The sequence below is a fragment of the Callithrix jacchus genome, chromosome 6 (genome assembly GCF_049354715.1).
Source record: "Callithrix jacchus isolate 240 chromosome 6, calJac240_pri, whole genome shotgun sequence".
Lineage (NCBI taxonomy): Eukaryota > Metazoa > Chordata > Mammalia > Primates > Cebidae > Callithrix > Callithrix jacchus.
The window spans coordinates 23,778,005-23,799,106 of NC_133507.1; the positions used below are offsets into that span (position 1 = coordinate 23,778,005).

General features: G+C 48.6%; 1 protein-coding gene across 5 annotated transcripts in view; it reads right to left on the reverse strand.

Moving 5' to 3' along the window:
* Positions 1-2,301: 2,301 nt before the first annotated feature.
* Positions 2,302-21,102, reverse strand: part of ZSCAN2 (zinc finger and SCAN domain containing 2) — a 34,006-nt gene continuing 15,205 nt past the window's right edge. For 3 of the 5 annotated variants that reach the window (XM_008998469.5, XM_008998468.5, XM_078326867.1), the window contains one exon: positions 14,715-17,476. In XM_008998469.5, coding sequence (XP_008996717.1) covers positions 16,038-17,476 — 1,439 coding nt within the window. In that variant the 3' untranslated portion in view covers positions 14,715-16,037. Of the gene's footprint in view, positions 2,477-14,714; positions 17,477-20,225; positions 20,527-21,102 lie in introns of those variants that run through there. The other 2 variants (XM_035303921.3, XM_008998470.5) reach the window with 2 other exon arrangements.

Below are 21,102 nucleotides of genomic sequence, written 5' to 3' on the forward strand. Positions count from 1 at the left end.
AGTTTCACCATGTTGCCCAGGCTCCTCTCAAACTTCTGGGCTCAAGTGATCCACCCACCTCAGCCTCCAAAGTACTAGAATTACAGGCGTGAGCCACTGCGCCTGGCCTTGTTTTTCAGCTTTGATAACACACCTGAGTCATCTGAATTGGTCTGGGGACGCCTAGCTGTTTTAAGGATTACTGAACCTTAACTAGGGCCCTTCCCACCAGCCAGACCTAAAATCTGTCTCCAACTGTAACCTATTGGTATCAGTAATCTCTGACTCACATAAGGAAAGGTGCCACAGGCTCCCCTATGTTGTTTTACAAAACATGCCAACAGAGGTCCTTCTTCCCTTTGGAGGCACCCATTTAGGATCTCAGAGATTCATGCGGTCAGCCTCAGCTCAACATGCCAGTCTTCCAAGCAGAAAGGAGCTGTACCTTCTACCCCACTTCCTACTTTCAGAGAGTACTTCTATGTCCTCCCCACAGAAGTGTACTTCCTTCCTCCCCTCACTGCTACTTCTTACCGCTCTCGTGGACAGGCTGGAGTTCTACTTTGGGGCTGTGGTTCAACCATGCCTCTGGTTCTGGCTGTGAGTTTTTCGCCATTGCCTGGAACAAACACATAGATATTGTCTGTGCTTTCTTCAGATGGATATTTAGAGATCTCAGGACCCACCCTGCGGGCTCCTTCCCCTGTGAGAGCACATCCTGTCCCTATTTAAGGACTGGAAGTGGTCAAAAATTCTGCAGGGACTAAAAACTTAAACATCCCAAAACATAAAAAAGCAGAGGAAGAAGCCAATCTTATAAAAAGCCTGCAACGGCAGTCAAGAGGGTGGACATGTGAAGACTTTATGGAGAAAAGGCCATGGACCACTCCATCCTGGCCACCCAGCTCTCCTGGGGCTGCTCCTACCTGCCTTGCCATCCCTTAGGCAAAAAAAGCATAGGATAATTCAGGGGTTTTACAATAAGCTCAATAATGTGGACTAAGACCACTGGAAGCAGTTTGCCTCTGGCTGGCTGCTGCAGATTGAGATCTCCAAAAAGAGATCCTTGTCATACATGCTCCTCCTTGATCAGAGTGAAGCTCAAGTCATTTTAAGCAATTTTCTTTTTTTTTTTTTTTGGAGATGGAGTTTCGCTGTTGTTACCCAGACTGGAGTGCAATGGCGCAATCTTGGCTCACCGCAACCTCCGCCTCCTGGGTTCAGGCAATTCTCCTGCCTCAGCCTCCTGAATAGCTCGGATTACAGGCACGCGCCACCATGCCCAGCTAATTTTTTATATTTTTAGTAGAGACAGGGTTTCACCATGTTGACCAGGATGGTCTCGATCTCTTGACCGCGTGATCCACCCGCCTCGGCCTCCCAAAGTGCTGGGATTACAGGTGTGAGCCACTGCCGCGCCCGGCGCAATTTTCTTATTTAATGGCAGGGACCGGCACTGAGAGCAGCCAATGTTGTACATTCTCTGAAGCATCAGCCTGGGCTGGCCACAGTGGTTGGCCTGGTGCGATGGCTCACACCTGTGATCCCAGCACTTTGGAAGGCCGATGAGGCAGGCGGATCACTTGAGGTTGGGAGTTCAAGACCAGCCTGACCAACATGGTCTCTACTAAAAATACAAAATTAGCCAGGCCTTGTGGTGCATACGTGTAATCCCAGCTACTCCAGAGGCTGAGGCAGGAAAATCTCTTGAACCTGGGAGGCACAGATTGTAGTGAGCTCAGATTGTGGCATTGAACTGTAGCCTGGGCAACAAGAATGAATCTCAATCTCAAAAAAAAAAACCAAACAAACAAAACAGCCAGAACCAGGAAGGAAAGTTGCAGCTACCACAACCATGAAATAAGCAAACTCCAGTTTAATACAAAGAGTGAAGAACTACACATCACCCACACTGCTGGCAACCCAAGGCAGCTGTCTCTCATATTCCTCTATTTTAACTGTTCAGAACTAAGTTTTTATATCTCACCTGCAGCCCCTACCTTCCAGGTTCTTTCTGCAAGTCTTCCACCAGGGCCATGGCCCTCTCTCCACTCTCAGGATGCTGCTGTCTCACCCAGATCTGGATCTCACGGGGAAGGACAGTCAGGAACTGTTCTAGGACCAGCGACTCCAGGATCTGCTCTTTTGTACACTTCTCTGGGCTTAGCCACTGGCAATGGAGCTTCTGGAGCTGGAGGAGGGCCTCTCCGGGTCCTGATGCTTCTTGGTAATGGAAATGAGAAAAGCTCTGACAGGATGTCTCTGGTCCAGTCATTCCCTTGAAGGGAAATTTCCTTCTCCCAGTGAGAATCTTCCAGTTTCACTATTTGGAGATCTTGTATTGAAGGAGTCTGTATTTGTTGGTCCGCAGCTACAGCCATTGTTCAGGTCAGAGAAGAACCTTGCAACCGCACTCTGAAGCTCAAGCCTCTTCTATCACCTCACTGGGAAGCCATCTTCAGTTAGGAGTCACTAAGTGGAAACTTCTCTTGAAATTCTAGAGTCAGAGACACACATTAAAAAGTGAACTCTAGGAAAAATCTCAAGTGTTAGCCCCGCAGGCTTGAGGAGAAGAGAGCCTTCCTGTCCCTGCCCCGCTGCATGCCCTGGTGCCTGTGGAGTCACTGGTGGGGTGGCAGTTCCAGAAGTTTGGTAAGAGGAGTCAAGGGCTAATGATCTGGTTGAAAAGTAGAGGAGCTTGAAGCTGTGTTTACATAGCAATTAATTAAGGCTGAGAAAACGCCAATTATCCAGTGAAGAATGTGGGTGGGTTGGAGATTATACATGCGACAATAAATTGCCTGCCCTCCCAAGCCACTGGTCTTCAGAACTACAGGGTGTTGCAGAGTAACTGTCTGGTACAAGTCAGACTTCACACAAATAGCAGCATCTTGAAGAGCAGCATCGGGGTGGAGCCAGCTCTAAATTTCAAAGATTCAAATACTCCAACAGCTAACTGCCCTCGCCTCTGGCTGGATTCTCAGCCTCGGGCGCACCGCTCAGGATTTCTCAGCTCTGGCATCCTAATTCTAGCCCAGACAGGCACACTTATCTTGGTTAAGCTTGGAAGCTTTAAGAGAAAGGATAATAGGGGCCGGGCGGAGTGGCTCAAGCCTGTAATCCCAGTCCTTTGGGAGGCGAAGGCAGCTGGATCATCTGAGGTCGGGACTTCAAGACCACCAGCCTGAGAAACCCAGTCTCTTACTAAAAATGCAACAACAGCAACAACAAATAGCCAGGCGTGGCGGCAGGCGCCTGTAATCCCAGCTATTCGGGAGGCTGAGGCAGGAGAATCGCTTGAATCCGGGAGACGGAAGTTGCAATGAGCCGAGATCGCGCCATTGCACTCCAGCCTGAGTAACAAGGGCGAAATTCCGTATCAAAAAAATAAATAAAAAATAAAAGAAAAATAATAACAAAAACAGACTGTTACGGAATGGTAGAGTTGTCAAGTTAAGAGATACTCTGGCTTGAAATCTCTTAAGAGCTGAGGCATTCATGGCTTAGAGACCTTAAGGGACTTGCCCAAGGTCACATAGCTGGTTTGTGGCAGGAAAATGAACAGTAGCTCGGCCCTTTGACTGCAGACTGGGTGACTTACACTAGAAGGCTACTCTGCTCCGCAGACGACCTTCTCTGGAAACTTTATGGGGCAGAGGGGGCCTTGCGGCCAGGGGAGCCTCGGCGGCTACAGGGCCGGGGTCGTCCTTCCAGGCCCAGGGAGCATCGGGGAGCAGGGCGCCACCATCACGAGGATCATATCCTGGCTGAGTCGTATCGCGGGGATTGGGGGCCAGGGCCCGAGGCGTCTGGACCCCGGCTCACGGCCCAGGCCCGAGGTGAGAACTGCTCCCGCCCGCCGAAGCCCTGAGAAAACGGACGGCTCGGCCCCACGACATACTGTCCACAGCTACGCAACGTTTCCAGACGACACTAAAAGCCCGAGCCCAAGCCCGGGTTATTAGGACAGCTGCTGAGCACCGGAAGCGGAAAGCTGACCCCCAGAAAAACTCCGTGTCGGCTGGAACTACATTTCCCAGTGGTCGCCATCCGAAGACAGACAGCAGCGTTAGCCAATAAAATATGAGAATGTCTGGGGCGCCTATTGGCTTCCGACGAATCATTGATGACAGGTGGGACTGGCAAACAACCTGGATAGGTGGAGCCCTATCCAGCTTGCCTACAAGTCCCACCTGTCCCAACGGCCCCACCTATCCAGCTTGTCTACAAGTCCCACCTGTCATCAACGAGAATCGCAGCCAGAGCTCGCGCAACTGTGGGGAGTGTGGGTTCTGCTTCCCAGGGGAGGCGGAGACCTCTCACCCTGCGTGGCCCTGGTGGCACTGAGAGGCTCTTTACAGTTTTTTGTTTTGTTATTCAATTTTATTATTTTATTTTTTTTGAAACGGAGCCTCGCTCTGTCGCCCAGGCTGGAGTGCAGTGGCGCGATCTCGGCTCACCGCAACCTCCGCCTCCTGGGTTCAAGCAATTCACCTGCCTCAACCTCCCGAGTAGCTGGGATTACAGGCGCGCACCACCATGCCCGGCTAATTTTTTGTATTTTTAGTAGAGCCGGGGTTTCACCATCTTAGCCAGGCTGGTCTCGAACTACTGACCTCGAGATCCACCCACCTCGGCCTCCCAAAGTGCTGGGATTACAGGTGTGTGCCACCGTGCTAGGCCTTTGTTTTGTTTTTAATAGAAACGAGGTCTACCTATGTTGCTCAGAGTGGTCTCAAACTCCTGGGCTCAAGCTATCCTCCTGCCTGGGCCTCCCAAAGTGCTGAGATTACAGGTGTGAGCCACAACGCTGGTTTATAAAATATTTTCACTTAGGGCGGAGGGCAACTGTTTAACCCTGTTAGTCCCTATTTACCCCTACTATACAGATGACTAAATCGAGATAACATGGGACTGAGGTCTCTGCTCCTATGAAGATGGGACTCCAATTAAGGTTTCTGCCACTTAAAGTGCTTTTCTCTGCCATGGTTCCTAGCTGTAGTGATGTTCTACCACTGTGTTCCTCCCCTCACCTACCACACACACAATTCCTCATTTCCTACTTGCACAGTCCTGGGTCATTTAAGATTAATACTATTGACTTTCATTGAACAGCTGTGGAGCAGTTTGGGCCAAGCACCAGGTGGCAAGTGTGCTGTGGTGGAACTAAAAAAAGTGAAACACTCCTTCCTCTTAAGGAATGCAATCCAGCAGAGGGTGCATTTTCTAAAACGCTGCCACGGAGTTATGTGCAACCCAGATTAACTCCAATGCAGTGCTATTAATAAATGCTTCGGTAAATGCTATGTGCTAAGTGGAGGTGTGTTCAAAGGAAATGACTTGATAGAAATACCAGGGACTGACCCGGCGTGGTGGCTCACACCTGTAATACCAGCACTGGGAGGCCAAGGCGGGTGGTCCACTTGAGGTCAGGAGTTCGAGACCAGCCTGGCCAACATGGTGAAACCCCGCCTCTACTAAAAATACAGAAAAATTAGCCTGGCATGGTAGTGTGCACCTGTGATCCCAGCTACTCAGGAGGCTGAGGGAAGAGAATCAATTGAACTGGGGAGGCAGAGGTTGCAGTGAGCCAAGATCGCACCACTGCACTCCAGCCTGGGTGACAGAGTGAGACTCCATTGAAAGAAAAAAAGAAAGGAAGGAAGGGACGGAGGGAAGGAAAGAAAGAAAGGAAGAAAGGAAAAAAAGAAAGAGAAAGAGAAGAGCCAGGCACAGTGGCTCAGGCCTGTAATCCTAACACTTTGGGAGGCTGAGGCGGGCAGATCACCTGAGTTCAGGATTTTAAGACCAGCCCAGTCAAGATGGCGAAACCCTGTCTCTACTAAAAATACAACAACAACAAAAAAAAAAATAGCCAGGCATGGTGGCATGCATCTGTAATTCCAGTTACTTGGGGAGGCTAAGGCAGGTGAATTGCTTGAACCCAGGAGGCAGAGGTTGCAGTGAGCTGAGACTGCACCATTGCACTCCAGTCTGGATGACAGAGTGAGACTACATCTCAAAATAAAAAGGACCTGGAATCATTAGCAAGGAATGTCTGGGTTAAGATAAGGGGTTGTGGAAACCAAGGTTTTATCATGCAGATGAACCCTCCAGGTAGCAGGCTTCAGAGCTCTTATCAGATCAAAAATAGTTGCCAGACTTAGTTATTTCTCTCCTGGGACAGGGAGAAGAATTAGAAAGGAATGGGGATTCTCTATAGAATGTAGATCTTCCCCACAGGGACAGCTTTGCAGAGGCATTTAAAAGTATGTCAAGGAAATCAATCTTGTTTTTTTGTTTCGTTTTGTTTTGCAATGAAGTCTTGCTCTGTTGCCCAGGCTGAAGTGCAGTGGTAGGATCTCGGCTCACTGCAACATCCGCCTCCCAAGTTCAAGCAATTCTCCTGCCTGAGCCTCCATAGTAGTTGGGGTTACAGGTGCACACCAGCACACCCAGCTAGTTTTTATTTTTTTGAGACGGAGTCTCGCACTGTCGCCCAGGCTGTGGTGCGGTGGTGCAATCTCAGCTCACTGCAATCTCCACCTCCTGGGTTCAAGCAATTCTCCTGCCTCAGCTTCCCAGGTAGCTGGGACGACAGGTGTGTGCCACTACACCCAGCTAATTTTTTTGTATTTTTAGTAGAGACAGGGTTTCACTATGTTGGCCAGGATGGTCTTGATCTCCTGACCTCGTGATCTACCTGCCTGGACCTCCCAAAGTGCTGAGATTACAGGTGTGAGCCACCATGCCTGGCAGTTAAGAATATATAATTTGGAGTAAAATACTTCTACCTCTTTCCAGGCCTGCTATCTGTCATGTGATGCTATACTAGAGTCTGCCTGGAATTTGGCATTTTATTGCTACAGAGAATCTGCTTTGCCAGTCTTAAGATCTCTTTTAATGTGAATGGTGGTCAGCTGTGCCTGAGTTCCAGCAGGGTGGGGGGTATAATGAGGCATGTCCAGCTTCTCTCCCCATCATGGCCTGAACTAGTTTTTTGGGTTAACTTTAGAATGCCCTTGGCCAATGGGAGGGTCCATCAATTGATTGGGGGGCTATGAATTTTATTTTTGGTTTAGATTAGGAAGAATTCTGAGAAGGCTGACATGGAAACTCGGGCCAGCTCTCCTGGCCTGCACACACATCTACCTTTCTTTTCTTTTTTTTTTTTTTTTTGAGGCAGGGTCTTATTCTGTTGCCCTGGCTAGAATGCAGTGGCACCATCTCTGCTCACCGTGACCTCCACCTCCTGGGTTCAAGCAATTCTCCTGCCTCAGCCTCCTAAGTAGCTGGGATTACAGGTACCCACCACCACACCTGGCTAATTTTTGTAATTTTAGTAGAGACGAGGTTTCACCATGTTGGCCAGGCTGGTCTTGAACTCCTGACCTCATGTGATCCACCCGCCTCAGCCTCCTAAAGTGCTGGGATTACAGGCGTGAGCCACCACGCCCAGCCACATCTACCTTTCAAACCCATCCCCTGGACCAGTCTGGAAATTCCAGAGCTATGTCAGGGCCTAGAGATGTAGAGTAAAGGCCCAACCCAGGAGAGGGCCTTGGGTTCCCACTTTCCAGTCTCCTGGGCAGCTCTGCTTTTACATGTTTGACATCACCTGTGAGCTATGAGGGCCCCAGGCAAAGTATTCCATTGGCATGAGACCTTCCTGTTGGGGGAGTGCCTACATAAACTGGTTATGAGTAACATATAAACCAGGGAACAACACACTGCTGAAGGCCGCAGGAGGCCTCTGAGGAGGAAGGCCTCTCTATGCCTCATGTTCTGGTGCAGGGTGACCTGAGCTCTGTTACCATAAACATTGTGCTCAAGGACCTAAAACCCCTTCATAGCACTATGGCGTAGCCAGACACGTAGGCTCCTCATAAGGCTCCGTCCCACCAGCTGCACCTAGATAATAGGCCAAAGATAACCACATGTTCTTGTTTTGTGAAACTCCTCAAACCACCACTGTTGCTGGTCTTTAGAATGACACACCAGTTCCGGCTCACAGGCCCTTCCTCTCCACCAGGCTCTGAAACTTTCTGCTTTGAAAATCTCATCACGCACATAATTCTACTTCCATTTCCACTACGGCTGTTGTATCAAGGGATATTGTATCAAGAGAGTGAAGAAAGTAAGTCTTTTGTCTAAAGATCTGAAATACTTAACAGGGCCAGGGAGCAGGGAGGCGAGAACGGCCCTCCATTTGACAATCTCCAAGGCCGTCTATGAGAGACTATGGGTACAGCAAGCCCAGGACATGGGGTCCCTGCTGAACTTTCTGATTATGAGACAAGACTCCCTTCAGGAATAAAGGGCCAGAAGGACGATCACAAGTCACATGCAAGGAATGACCAATCACAGTTGTGGATTGTCCTGATACCAGCTAGAGAAAAGACTAAACATTGTAGCTTTTTTGTTTTTAAGATGGAGTCTTTGCTCTGTCGCCTGTGTTGGAGTGCAGTGGCACCGTCTCAGGTCACTGCAACATCCACCTCCCCATTCAAGCAATTCTCCTAACTCAGCCTCCCGAGTAGCTGGGACTACAGGTACACGCCACCACGCCTGGCTAATGTTTTTTGTATTTTTATTGGGGATGGGATTTCCCCATGTTGGTCAGGCTGCTCTTGACCTCAAGTGATCCACCCACCTCAGCCTCCCAAAGTTCTGGGATTACAGGAATTAGCCCACCGTGCCTGGCCACTAATATATCATTTTTTTATCCTAATGTTTTGTTCTTTTATTCATTTGTTCCTATTAGATATTTCTCATGCTTTTAACAATGGACTCCCGGAGTCACGGTTAAGCAACAGGTGTGGGGCAGGTAACTGACCAAACCTCTCCTGAGTCTTCACTTTCTCACCTGTAGTGTGAGGATATTTAACTACCTCCTAGAGCAGTCAGGATTCAATGAGATGGCACATAAAGAGCTTAGCACAGTGCCTGGCGCATGGTAACTGCTCTGTCCATTTTGTCACTACAAGCCCTTCTGGTTTATAGTAAAGTAAATAATGCAACCCAAGGGAAGCAAAATTCCATGAAAAAACAAAAGTCATCTCATTATGACCTGCCTCAAAAATGTAAAGTCTTTAATGAAAGTAAAGGTGTTGGCCAGGCACAGTGGCTCACACCTGTAATCCAAGCACTTTGGAGGCCAAGGCGGGTGGATCACCTGAGGTTGGGAGTTCAAGACCAGCCTGAGCAACATGGTGAAACCCCGTCTTTATAAAACAAAATTAAAAAAAAAGGTGTATTAGGAGAGAAGTTTGTCTAGAACCAGACCTGCCGAGTTCTCAATGCTCTGTCTCCTATACCACAACTTCAGGCCTGGGTTAAAAGGCAGACAAGGTACTGCCTGGAAGGAGAATGCAAAGAGGGACTTTTGGGTCCTGGTAGGTTTTTTGGGTTTTTTTTTGTTTTTTTTTTTTGAGATGGAGCCTCGCTGTGTCACCCAGGCTGGAGGGCAGTGGCGCCATCTTGGCTCACTGTAACCTCCACCTCCTGGTTAAAGCAATTCTCCTGCCTCAGCCTCCTGAGTAGCTGGAACAACAGGGCATGTGCCACCACACCCGGCTAATGTTTATTTTTAGTAGAGGTGGGGGTTTCACCTCATTGTCCAGGCTGGTCTTGAACTTCTGACATCAAGTGATCCACCCACCTCGGCCTCCCAAAGAGTTAGGATTATAGGCATGAGCACCTGGCCGTGGTAAGTTGTTTCTTGATCTGGGTGCTAGTTATACAGGTGTGTGCAGTTTGTAAAAAAATCAATGAACTGTACACTTGTGTGCCCTTGTCTGCTACATATTAATAACTATTTGTTTATTAAGAGATGGAGTTTCACTCTTGTTGCCCAGGCTGGAGTGCAGTGGCATGATAGCAGCTTACTGCAACCTCTGCCTTCTGGTTTCAAGTGATTCTCCTGCCTCAGCTTCCTGAATAGCTGGGACTACAGGTGCCCGCCACCATGCCCATTTAATTTTTGTATTTTCAGTAAAGACGGGGTTTCACGATGTTGGCCTGACTGGTCTTGAATTGCTGACATCAAATGATCCACACACCTTGGCCTCCCAGAGTGTTGGGATTATAGGTGTGAGCCACTGTGCCGGCCCAATAACAATTTAAAACAAAGGGGGCCAGGCGTGGTGGCTCATGCCTGTAATCCCAGCACTTTGGGAGGCTGAAGTGGGTGATCACCTGAGATCAGGAGTTTGAAACCAGCCTGGCCAACATGGTGAAACCCTGTCTCTACTAAAAATACAAAAATTAGCTGGGCGTGGTGGTAGGCTCCTGTAATCCCAGCTACACAGGAAGCTGAGGCAGGAGAATCACTGAACCCAGGAGGCAGAGGTTGCAGTGAACAGAGATCACATCATTGCACTCCAGCCTAGACAACAGGATAGAAACTCCATCTCAAAAAAAAAAAAAACCTAAACACAAAAATAGAGGAATCGCCTCAGGATAGTTATATGAATTCACCGGATTAAAGGATAAGAATAAGGTAAAGTATCTGAGGGTTCACTGCTTGTCCAAACAGGTAAAAAAAAATTGTGAACCGAGAGTGGTGGTGCATTCCTGTTATTCCAGCATTCTGGGAGGCCAAGGTGGAAGGATCACTTGAGCCCAGAAGTCTGAGACCAGCCTGGGCAACATAGCAAGAGACCCTGTCTCTATTGAAAAAAAAAAAAGACGGGGTGCAGTGGCTCACACCTGTAATCACAGCACTTTGGGAGGCTGAGGTGAGTGGATTGCCTGAGCCCAGGAGTTCCAGACCAGCCTGGGCAACATAGTGAGATCCTGTTTCTATTTAAAAAAAAATAGATTGTGTACTACAGATTTGGCTACAATATGCATGGTTTTCCATGGGCTTTTGATTTTCCGTGACATTTCAAAACTGTAAGATGTCATTTTGTTAGAATATTGGCGAGTTCGTTTTTATAAATGTCTTTAGCTGTGTGCATAACTTACACAGGTAAATACTGAAAGGGCACTGAAATAAAACTAATATTTATCATCTGACCAAAGGAAAGCGTAGGAAACCTAATCCACTATCCAGGCCAGAATCACGGGTTCCACCTGCCTCCTGCATGTCTATGTATTTCTATGAAGAGAATCAATTGGCAAATATTTCCTGAGTTTGCATCACAAGCATTGAGCTGGGCACTAGAACTGGAGGTTCCTGGAGCTGGAACCTCAGAATGAGTTATCAACATAAAAAAATGTAAGGGAGGGAGGGAGCAGGATGAAGTAGGGAGGGCATGTAACAGATCAACCTAAGTAGAGTCACGGTGCTGAAGCTGGAGAGTGCAGGAGCGCACAGGCAGGGTCAAGTCGACCAGAGAAGAGCGGGGAGGAGGACTCACGGAGGAGGTGGTGCTCAAGCTGCGTCTTCAAAAATGGGCAGGTGTGCCCCGGCAAACAGGGAGGTCCGGCATTCCAGAAAAGGGAGCAGGGTGAGCAGGGGCACTGAGGCAAGGCTCAGCTGCACATAGTGAGGGGGAGCTGCCCGGGATGAGGACGGTCAAGGGCACAGAGGTGTGGTGACCAGGGCAAGGCAAGAGATGGATGTGATGAGTTCCAGAGAGGTTCCCCATGGGAAGGCCTATCTGCTGTGGAGGACTGTGGCCTTTCTGGCGGTGATGGGGAGCCCCTCAAGGTGTAAGCTAGCTGGTGGATGGTTCTGCTCTGCTGCGAAAGAATGCTCACTCTAGCAGCAACACGGAGAGGCAGGTGCAGGGAGGGAGGGAGCCTGGGGAAGCACCCAGGAAGGGCTGTGGCAGCTGCCAGGCAAAGGTCTCAACTCTGCCAGGGGCTTTGAGGCTGGGAATGCTGAGTAGGGAGGCAGAATGTGCACATTGTGGTTCCCTGAATGAATAGCTCTGAGGGAGGTGAAGGAGGAAGGCGTCTTGGATGATCCCAGGTTTTGGGATTGGGTGAGGCAGGGTGGGTGGCAGTGCTGCTCACAATGAGGACAGGCAAGGAGAGGCAGTCGGGGGACATGCTGAGTTTGAGATTCCAGGCAAACTTCAGCAGGTGAGTAGGTGGCAGGAAGAAGCCAGGACAGTGACTTGAAGCCAAGACAGGAAAGAGCTGATGGGGCAAGGTCCTGATCCTGGAGAAGTGGAGCGAAGGGTCTGGGTGGAGGTTACTGTGAAGCTGAAGGCACAGCTCCAGGCTGAGGGTGGGGTGAAGGGCTTGAGGGAGCGCAGAGAGGTTAGCCTGAAGGTGGGAAACAGAGGGAGTTCAACCTGACAGTTCAAGGTTCTCAGATGTGAGCTGAGCCTGGGAGCTGACATTCTGAGAATTGCCAAAGGGTACAAAGCCATCGTGGGGCCTGGGAGAGGGAAGTGACCAAAGTCAGGTAACAGACTTGCTGAGGTGGACCTGAGGGCCACGCTGAGGGTGAAGCGATTGCGTTTTGGTTATCTCTTGCTTTTTTTCTTTTTCTTGGACAGAGTATCACTCTGTCACCCAGGCAGGAGTGCAGTGGCGTGATCTCAGCTCACTGAAACCTCCCCCTCCCAGGTTCAAGCAATTCTCCTGCCTCAGCCTCCCAAGTAGCTGGGACTACAGGCACCTGCCACCACACCTGGCTAATTTTTGTATTTTTTGTAGAGACGGGGTTTCGCCATGTTGCCCAGGGAGGTCTTGAACTCCTGAGTTCAGGCAATCCACCCACTTCAGCCTCCCAACCAGTGTTGGGATTGTAGGCGTGAGCCACTGCATCCAGTTCTTTTTACCATTTATTGTAGACTTTTTTTTTTTGAAATAGAGTCTGGCTCTGTCACCCAGGCTGGAGTGCAGTGGTGCGATCTTGGCTCACTGCAACCTCTGCCTCCTGGGTTCAAGCAATTCTCCTGCCTCAGCCTTCCAAATAGCTGGGATTACAGGCATGCGCCACCACACCCAGCCTTATTGCAGATTTTTGAGGCTGGTCTCGGTAACTCCAGACTGAAGCGATCCTCCTGCCTCAGCCTTCTGAGTAGCTGAGATTATAGGTGCACACCATAGCACCGGGCTTTACTGTCGATTTTTAATGGTCCAAGGCTGTTCCCATGATTTTAGAAACAGACCAATGACAAAAGCTAGATCTCTAAAGACATGTACACTTAAGGAGAAATATCCTTTGCTAGAGACACAGGTGTAATTGAGTTGCAAGCAAAGATGTGGCAGAGGTATACCTTCCAAAACGATTGGGCTTCTTGAAATGTTTAGGGACAAAGATGTGTCCTTCCACCTGACACACAGCTACACAAAGGCTACTGTGTCCTGACCCCTTTGCCTCTGGGGACCCATAAAGAGGAGGAAGGACCTGAAGTGATGGGCTTGCAACCTTTATTATTTATTTATTTTTCAATTTGCAAAGCAACAACCTCAGGCAACTCTCAACCTTTCAAGAACTGTAATTTGTCATTTTCTCAACAATGTCTTGGTTCCAGGTTAATTTAGCAATTGCAGTTCCAGCTAATCTGGTTTCCTTTTTTTCCTAGGATATTTTGTGTTTCTACTAGGCAAGGAGTTAAAAAAATTCAAAAAGCTTAATATAAACTCTTCTCTCAAGTTGAGACTTAAAAAAAGATCCAGTATTTTCTACAACCCAAGTTGTAGAAATTAAACTCCAGAACCTCATGTCAGGTGGGAAACCATCCGTTTCCCTTACTGCTCAGGCAGCTCTTGTATCTTCCCAGACAGATGGGAATCTCTTTATTTTTTTTGAGACGGAGTCTCACTCTTGCCCAGGCTGGAGTGCAGTGGTGCCATCTCAGCTCACCGGAACCTCTGCTTCCCAGGTTCAAGAGATTCTCCTGCCTTAGCCTCCCGAGTAGCTACGACTACAGGCGCCTGTCACCACGCCAAGCTAATTTTTTTTTTGAATTTGTTTTTTTTTTTTTTTTTTTAAATAGAGACAGGGTTTCACTGTGTTAGCTAGGATGGTCTCAATCTCCTGACCTCATAATCCATCCACCGGCCTCCCTAAATGCTGGGACTACAGGCGTGAGCCACTGCGCCAGGCCGGGAATCTTTCTATTGGACAAATGAAGGGACTTCTTCACAACTCCTAGAACCTGTTGGCTGAGTAAGTGAAGGAATGGCACTAATGATGGGGATTTCATAGCCTACTTGATTTTTTTTTCTCTTGGTTTAACAAACATCACTGCCTAGAATTTCCTCCTCATGTCTAAGTTGATTTTGGACAGAGATGACTCCCAATGGCCTCCTCAGGATGCCATCTGGATCCTTAGCCAAAGCTATGGCTCCAAGTCTTGGATGACAGATTCCATGTAGAGTTTGTAAAAGGCAGCGAGCGGGAAGGTGGCACACACAGGTCTAGGTTCACCCACAAGTGGGGTGGGGAAGTGAGGTGTGAGTTTGCTAACAGTTCAGGTTTTTGTTTTTTTGTTTTTTTTTTGAGACAGAGTCTCGCTCTGTTGCCAGGCTCCAGGCTGGAGTGCAGTAGCTTGACCTCGGCTCACTGCAACCTCCCCCTCCCAGGTTCAAGCAATTCTCCTGCCTCAACCTCCCGAGTAGCTGGGTCTACAGGCGCACGCCACCATGTCCAGATAATTTTTGTATTTTTAGTAGAGATGGGGTTTCATCATGTTAGCCAAGATTGTCTCGATCTCTTGACCTTGTGATCCGCCCGCCTCGGCCTCCCAAAGTGCTGGGATTACAGGAGTGAGTCACCGCGCCCGGCCCAGTCAGTTCAGGTTTTTAACACACAGTAAAAGACAGACTCCGGAAAATAATGGAACTTTATTAGGGAATAGGGACCCAGCCCATTCTGAGCACAGGCCCCATGTGCAGGAGGAGGCAGTTTCCCATGTCCTGGAAACGCCTTATCTCCTTTTCCTTCACAGCAAAGCCTTTCACCTGCCGTCACTCCCGTCTTCACTCTCTCCAGGCGCAAGGATCTAGAGAACAAAGCCCTGATAGCGTCCCGAGATCAAGGGCGACACCTGTAGGAAAACCTCATGATTCAAACCCAAATATCTCCAGGGAACAGATATGTCCTCAAAGTTAGCACTTCTTTAAAAATAATGTTCTTCATATACAAAAGCTACCCGACAGGACTCTAGGTCTGCATATATCAAGTTAAAAATAGAAGAGGGAAATAAGTGCACAGAATAATTCAGAAATGGTTATGGGACTATGTATCTGTTGGGGCAAAGGCACACGCCCACCCTGCTGTGTTACTCTTGATGAGACGGAAGTTACCATCCACCACAGGTTGGCAGCTGGGGCTCTCAGACTTTACTCCACTCTCCAGAAGGAGACCCCACGAGAACAAATGTGTTATCCTGGTAGCTGACTTATCACAGGACACTAGACAGAGAAAAAGCAAGCACTGGAATGTCCTCGGTTTACCCCTTTCCTGCAGGCCCTGACTCTTGTCACTGGAAAGGACACTGGGGCACTGGCTCCAGGCCGTACTTCCTCATGTTTCTGTGCTCCTGACACTTTCTGGAAATAGAAAAGGGTTTTATCTTCATGTGGGTGACTCAGAACTGGAGAAGCCCCTCCATCTTGACCTGAAATCAAAGCCCAAGACACTGAAGCCAGAAGAGCAGATTCTAGCATGGGCAGGGAGCCCGGGGAACACTAACAGCTTGCAGGGAAGGCACCTGAGCCCAGCACAGTGGCAGCAAAACAAGAACCACAGCAATGGATTTCCAGTACTTCTCTGAGGACTTGGCCCACATTGTGGGCCATGCTGTCTTCCATCCACATGGAGAAACACTCCCCCCCGCCACCACTTTACTGAAGAAGAAACTGAGGCACAGAAGAATCACAAGAGAGGGGGCCAATCAAGTCACACAATGTAAGGGAAAAGAAGACCCAAATTTCCAGACCTTCCACTCCTACACCCTGTTCTTGAACACATATGGGGCTTGACTCAGACCACTACAATGATTGCGTACTGGAAATGAGGATGAGCAAGGGGAAGATTCCCGCAAAAACCCCCAGAGCGTTTGGGAAGCACAGCTCTTTCAATCACTGCTGAGCAGTGTGGCAACTTCCGCTCCAGAGCCAGCCCCTCACTTTCGCTCTTGGCCACGTCAGTAAAGTTTCTCTTTCATGTGAGTTCTCTGATGTGTGATAAAGTTAGAGCTGTTGCTGAAGCCTTTGCCACACTCGGGGCATTTGTAGGGCTTCTCCCCTGTGTGGATTCGCTGATGTATAATGAGGACTGAGTTCCAGCTAAAGCCTTTCCCACACTCGGGGCACCTGTAGGGCTTGTCTCCCAAATGCGCTCTCTGGTGCATGACCAGAATGGAGCCCCGGCTGAAGCTCTTGCCGCACATGGGGCATTTGTAGGGCTTCTCGCCCGTGTGGGTCCGCTGGTGCACTACGAGCTGGGAGCGCTGGCTGAAGCATTTCCCACACTCGCTGCATTTGTAGGGCTTCTCGCCCGTGTGGATCCTCTGGTGCTTGAGGAGGTTGGAGCTCCAGCTGAAGCTCTCCCCACACGTCAGGCACTCGTAGGGTTTCTCCCCTGTGTGCATGCCCTGGTGTGCGATCAGACTGGAGCTCTGGCTGAAGCTCTTCCCACACACCCCACACTTATAGGGCTTCTCCACCATGTGGGTTCTCCGGTGCGTGGCCAGGTTGGAGCTGCGGCTGAAGCTCTTCCCGCACTCGCCGCACTGGTAAGGCTTCTCTCCCGTGTGAGTTCTCCGGTGGGTGATGAGGGCTGAACTCTGGCTGAATCTCTGCCCGCAGTCGGTACATTTGTAGGGTTTCTCCCCTGTGTGGATTCTCTGGTGCCTGATTAGGTTGGAGTTGTAACTAAAGCTTTCGCCGCATTCTTTACATTCATAGGGCTTTTCTCCAGTGTGGATCCCCTGGTGCGTGTTGAGGCTGGACCGGTTGCCAAAGCTCTTTCCACACTCGGGGCACGAGTAGGGTTTCTCTCCCGTGTGGGTGCGCTGATGTGCAATGAGGTTGGGGCTCCTGCTGAAGCTCTTGCCACACTCAGCACACTGGAAGGGCTTCTCCCCCGTGTGGATCCTCTGGTGAGTTATGAGGTTGGCGCTCCGGCTAAAGCTCTTCCCACAGTCCCTGCATTTGTAGGGCTTCTCCCCGGTGTGAGTGGTTTGGTGTCTACTAAAGTTTGAACCGTCACTAAAGCTTTTTCCACATTCGTCACATTTGTAGTATTTCTCTCCTGTGTGGGTCCGCTCATGTGTGATGAGGTGGGACTTCCGGCTGAAGGTCTTTCCACACTGGGGACATTCATAGGGCTTCTCCCCCAGGTAGGTGCCCTGCAGGCCTATGAGCTGGCCAACTTCCTTGTCCTGGGAGAGCACCTCCCTGAGGTCCTTGCCTGGGGTGTGTCCCTGGGGCCTCCCGGTGCCAGCATCTCTCTCAAAGTCACTTTCCCCATCGGAGTGCTGAGCACTTTCCTCTTCAGGCACTTCCGAGAATATCTCATGTGATTTGTCCTCAAACATGTCTTGATTACAGTTCTCCCCATTTTCACTCTGTATCTCAAAATCTGAAACAATGAAGAAAAACATACAATGTCTACTCAACTCCCTGTCATGATGGCAAAAGAAAACTGAGGGGGAAATGTATAAAAATTAAACTTCGGTCAACACAAAGAGGCTAGGAAATCCTCAAAGCCTTTGATACCCAGGTTTATTATACCCAAAGGAATATAAACCATTCTATTATACAGATACATGCATGCGTATGTTCACCGCAGCACTATTCACAAGAGCAAAGACATAGAATCAATGCAAATGCCCATCAATGATAGACTGGATGAAGCAAATGTAGTATATATACGCCATGGAATATTATGCAGCCATAAAAAGGAACAAGATCATGTCCTTTGCAGGGACATAAATGGAGTTAGAAGCCATTATCCTCAGTAAACCAACACAGGAGCAGAAAACCAAACACTGCATATTCTCTCTTATAAGTAGGAGGTGAACGATGAGAACACAGACATGGGGGGAACAACACACACTAGGGCCTGTGTGGGACATAGAGGAAGAGCATCAGGAAGAATAGCTAATGCATGGTGGGCTTAACACCTAGCTGGTGGAATGATCTGGGCAGCAAACCACCATGGCATACATTTACCTTCGTGGCAAACCTGCACATCCTGCCTATGTACCCCTGAACTTAAAAGTCGGAGGAAAAGAAAAAAGCAGGCTAATTTCATTCTAACTGGTTACTTAATTGTCAGGTCTCATAATCTTTGTAGCAATCACTCAGAATTTCAAAGCCTTAAAGATTTGGGTTCCATGTTCCCACTACCTGTGTTTTTACCCAGGAAATGAAGTCAGGTGGGAATTATAAAGGACATCACCAGAGTACCTACCCAATTACCCCAACACTCACTATAGTACCTCATGCTTGATTCAATGTAATGACTGAATAAATGAGTGTAGGGATTATGGGTGTGAGCCACTGTACCCAGCCTTTTTTTTTTTTTTGAGACAGAGTCTCACTCAGCCACCTAGCCTGGACAGCAGTGGCGAGACCTCAGCTCATTGCAACCTCCACCTCTTGGATTCAAGTGATTCTCCTGCCTCAGCCTCCCGAGTAGCTGGGACTACAGGCACCCAGCTAATTTTGGTATTTTTAGTAGAGATGGGGTCTCACTATGTTGGTCTGGCTGGTTTCGAACTCCTGACCTCAGGTGATCCACCCGCCTGGGCCTCCAAAGTGGTGGGATTACAGGTGTGAGCCACCATGCCCAGCCTCTTAGTGATATTTCTATTATTAAAGCTAATAAACTTTATTTAAAGTTAGATGCTCAGCCAGGTACGGTGGCTCACGCCTATAATCCCAGCACTTTGGGAGGCCAAGGTGGGTGGATCATGAGGTCAAGAGATCAAGACCATCCTGGCCAACATGGTGAAACCCCATCTCTATTAAAAATATAAAAATTAGCCAAGTGTGGTGGTGGGTGCCTATAATCCCACCTACTCAGGAGGATGAGGCAGAAGAATCACTTGAACTCTGGAGGTGGAGGTTGCAGCAAGCTGGGGTCACACCACTGCATTCCAGCCTGGCGACAGAATGAGACTCTGTCTCAAAAAATAAAACAATAAAGGTAGATGCTCAATTAATTAAGTTTCTGTAAGTTAATGTAAACTTCCACATAGGAGCATGATAAAATTGGACATGCCCCTCTCAAGCAGGACCTGGGCTCCAGTATTGCCTTCAGTTAATTTAAGATCACATTTTTTTTTTTTTTTTTTTTTGAGACAAGGTCTCAGTCTGTCCCTGAGGTGGGAGTGTAGTGGTGGGATCACAGCTCCCAGCAGCCTTGACTTTCTGGGCTCATCTGACTCTCCCACCTTACCCTCGAAGGTAGCTGGGATTACGCAGCTGTATGCACCATGCCCAGCTAATTTTTATGTATTTTTGTAGATGGGGTTTCACCATGTTGCCCGGGCTAGTCTCAAACTCCTGGGCTGAAGTGATCCTCCTGCCTCAGCCTCCCAAAGTGCTGGGATGACAGCCATGAGCCACCGTGCATGGCCATAAGATCACATTTAAAGTTGAAAACAGGGATATAATTACACTCCATGCTTCCACATGTTGCTGGTAATCTGCGGGTTCATAGAATTGCCCTCCAGCCCCACCCCTCATCCCTAGGGGACAGATACAGGCATGAGGGGCACAAGGCATACTCTGACTCGGCAGGGCCAGGAATTCTGTGCTTCTTCAACTTCCTGCAAGATAGTTGTTTTTTTTTTTTGTCTGAGACAGAGTCTCACTGTGTCACTCAGGCTAGAGTGCAGTGGTGCAATCTTAGCTCAGTGCAACCTCCGTCTCTTGGGTTCAAGCAATTCTCTTGCCTTGGCCTCCTGAGTAGCTGGAATTACAGGTGCCCACCATGACTCCTGGCTAATTTTTGTATTTTTAGTAGAGATGATATTTTACCATGTTGGCCAGGCTGGTCTCAAACTCTTGACCGCAAGCAATCCTCCTGCCTCAGCCTCCCACAGTGCTGGATTACTGGAGTGAGCTACTGTGCCTGACCCTGGAAGACAGTTTTTTGGCAAGTTTTGAGCACAGAGCCCTGCTATCATCTCTATTCTAGAAGGACCTGCAGGTCAAGGCCCCGATTTGTTTTCAGCAAACTAACATGCCCAAAAACATTTTTGGTGGATGATTTTAGTAATTTTCTCTTCTGAATAGGTAACATTAGCTACTAAGGGGTTTTGCTGTTTTAAAATCAGAACTGGTTAGCTCTCAAAGGAGCTCAGAAGCAACAAGGAAAACAAGTAAAAATCCAATTTTATTTTCAGTGAGATCAGAAGATAAAATTTGCAGACACCAAAATACACGTCAGGGTGTCCCAAAACAGTGGACTGGGAAGAAGCAATGAGGAAGGAAGCTCCATGAATAAGCATGGAGAGCACTGGGGTGGGAGGGAGCAGATCTCAGAAAGCTCAGGCAGAAAATCACTTCCTGTGTTTGGGAACTGGGGTAAGCAGGGCTGGCTTCTTTGGTTCAGAGAGGCAAAGAGGTGAGACTGCAACTGGAATCACGCAGGGCAGCCATGTATACAGGAAGCTGTTTCTGGAAAGCAGAGAAGAAAAGAGCCTTTGACCCATGCACATTAATCCAAGATTTTTTTGTTTTGGTTTGGTTTTTTTTTTTTTTTTAGATGGAGTCTTGCTCTGTTGCCCAGGCTGGAGTGCAGTGGCACAATCTCGGCTCACTGCAACCTCTGCCTCCTGGGTTCAAGTGATTCTCCTGCCTCAGCTTCCTGAGTAGCTGGAATTATAGGTGCATACCATCAGGCCTGTCTTATTTTTTTTGCATTTTTAATAGAGTTGGGGTTTCCCCATGTTGGCCAGGCTGGTCTCAAACTCCTGACCTCAAGTGATCCACCAACCCTGGCCTCCAAAAGTACTGGGATTACAGAATTGAAGCATGTGGCCTGGTCCGAGGAATTATTATTACTGAGAAAATTTCCACCCACAAAAATAATTAAATGAAGCGACTGTCTTTGTAAAGGAATACCACAGAGTACAGCTCGAGGAACGGATGGCGAGACGACAGGAAGAGATGAAACGTATACTGGCAGAACTCAGGAAAGGAGGGAAAATCACCCAGAGACGTGAAGACAACATAAGAAGCAGCACAACAGGA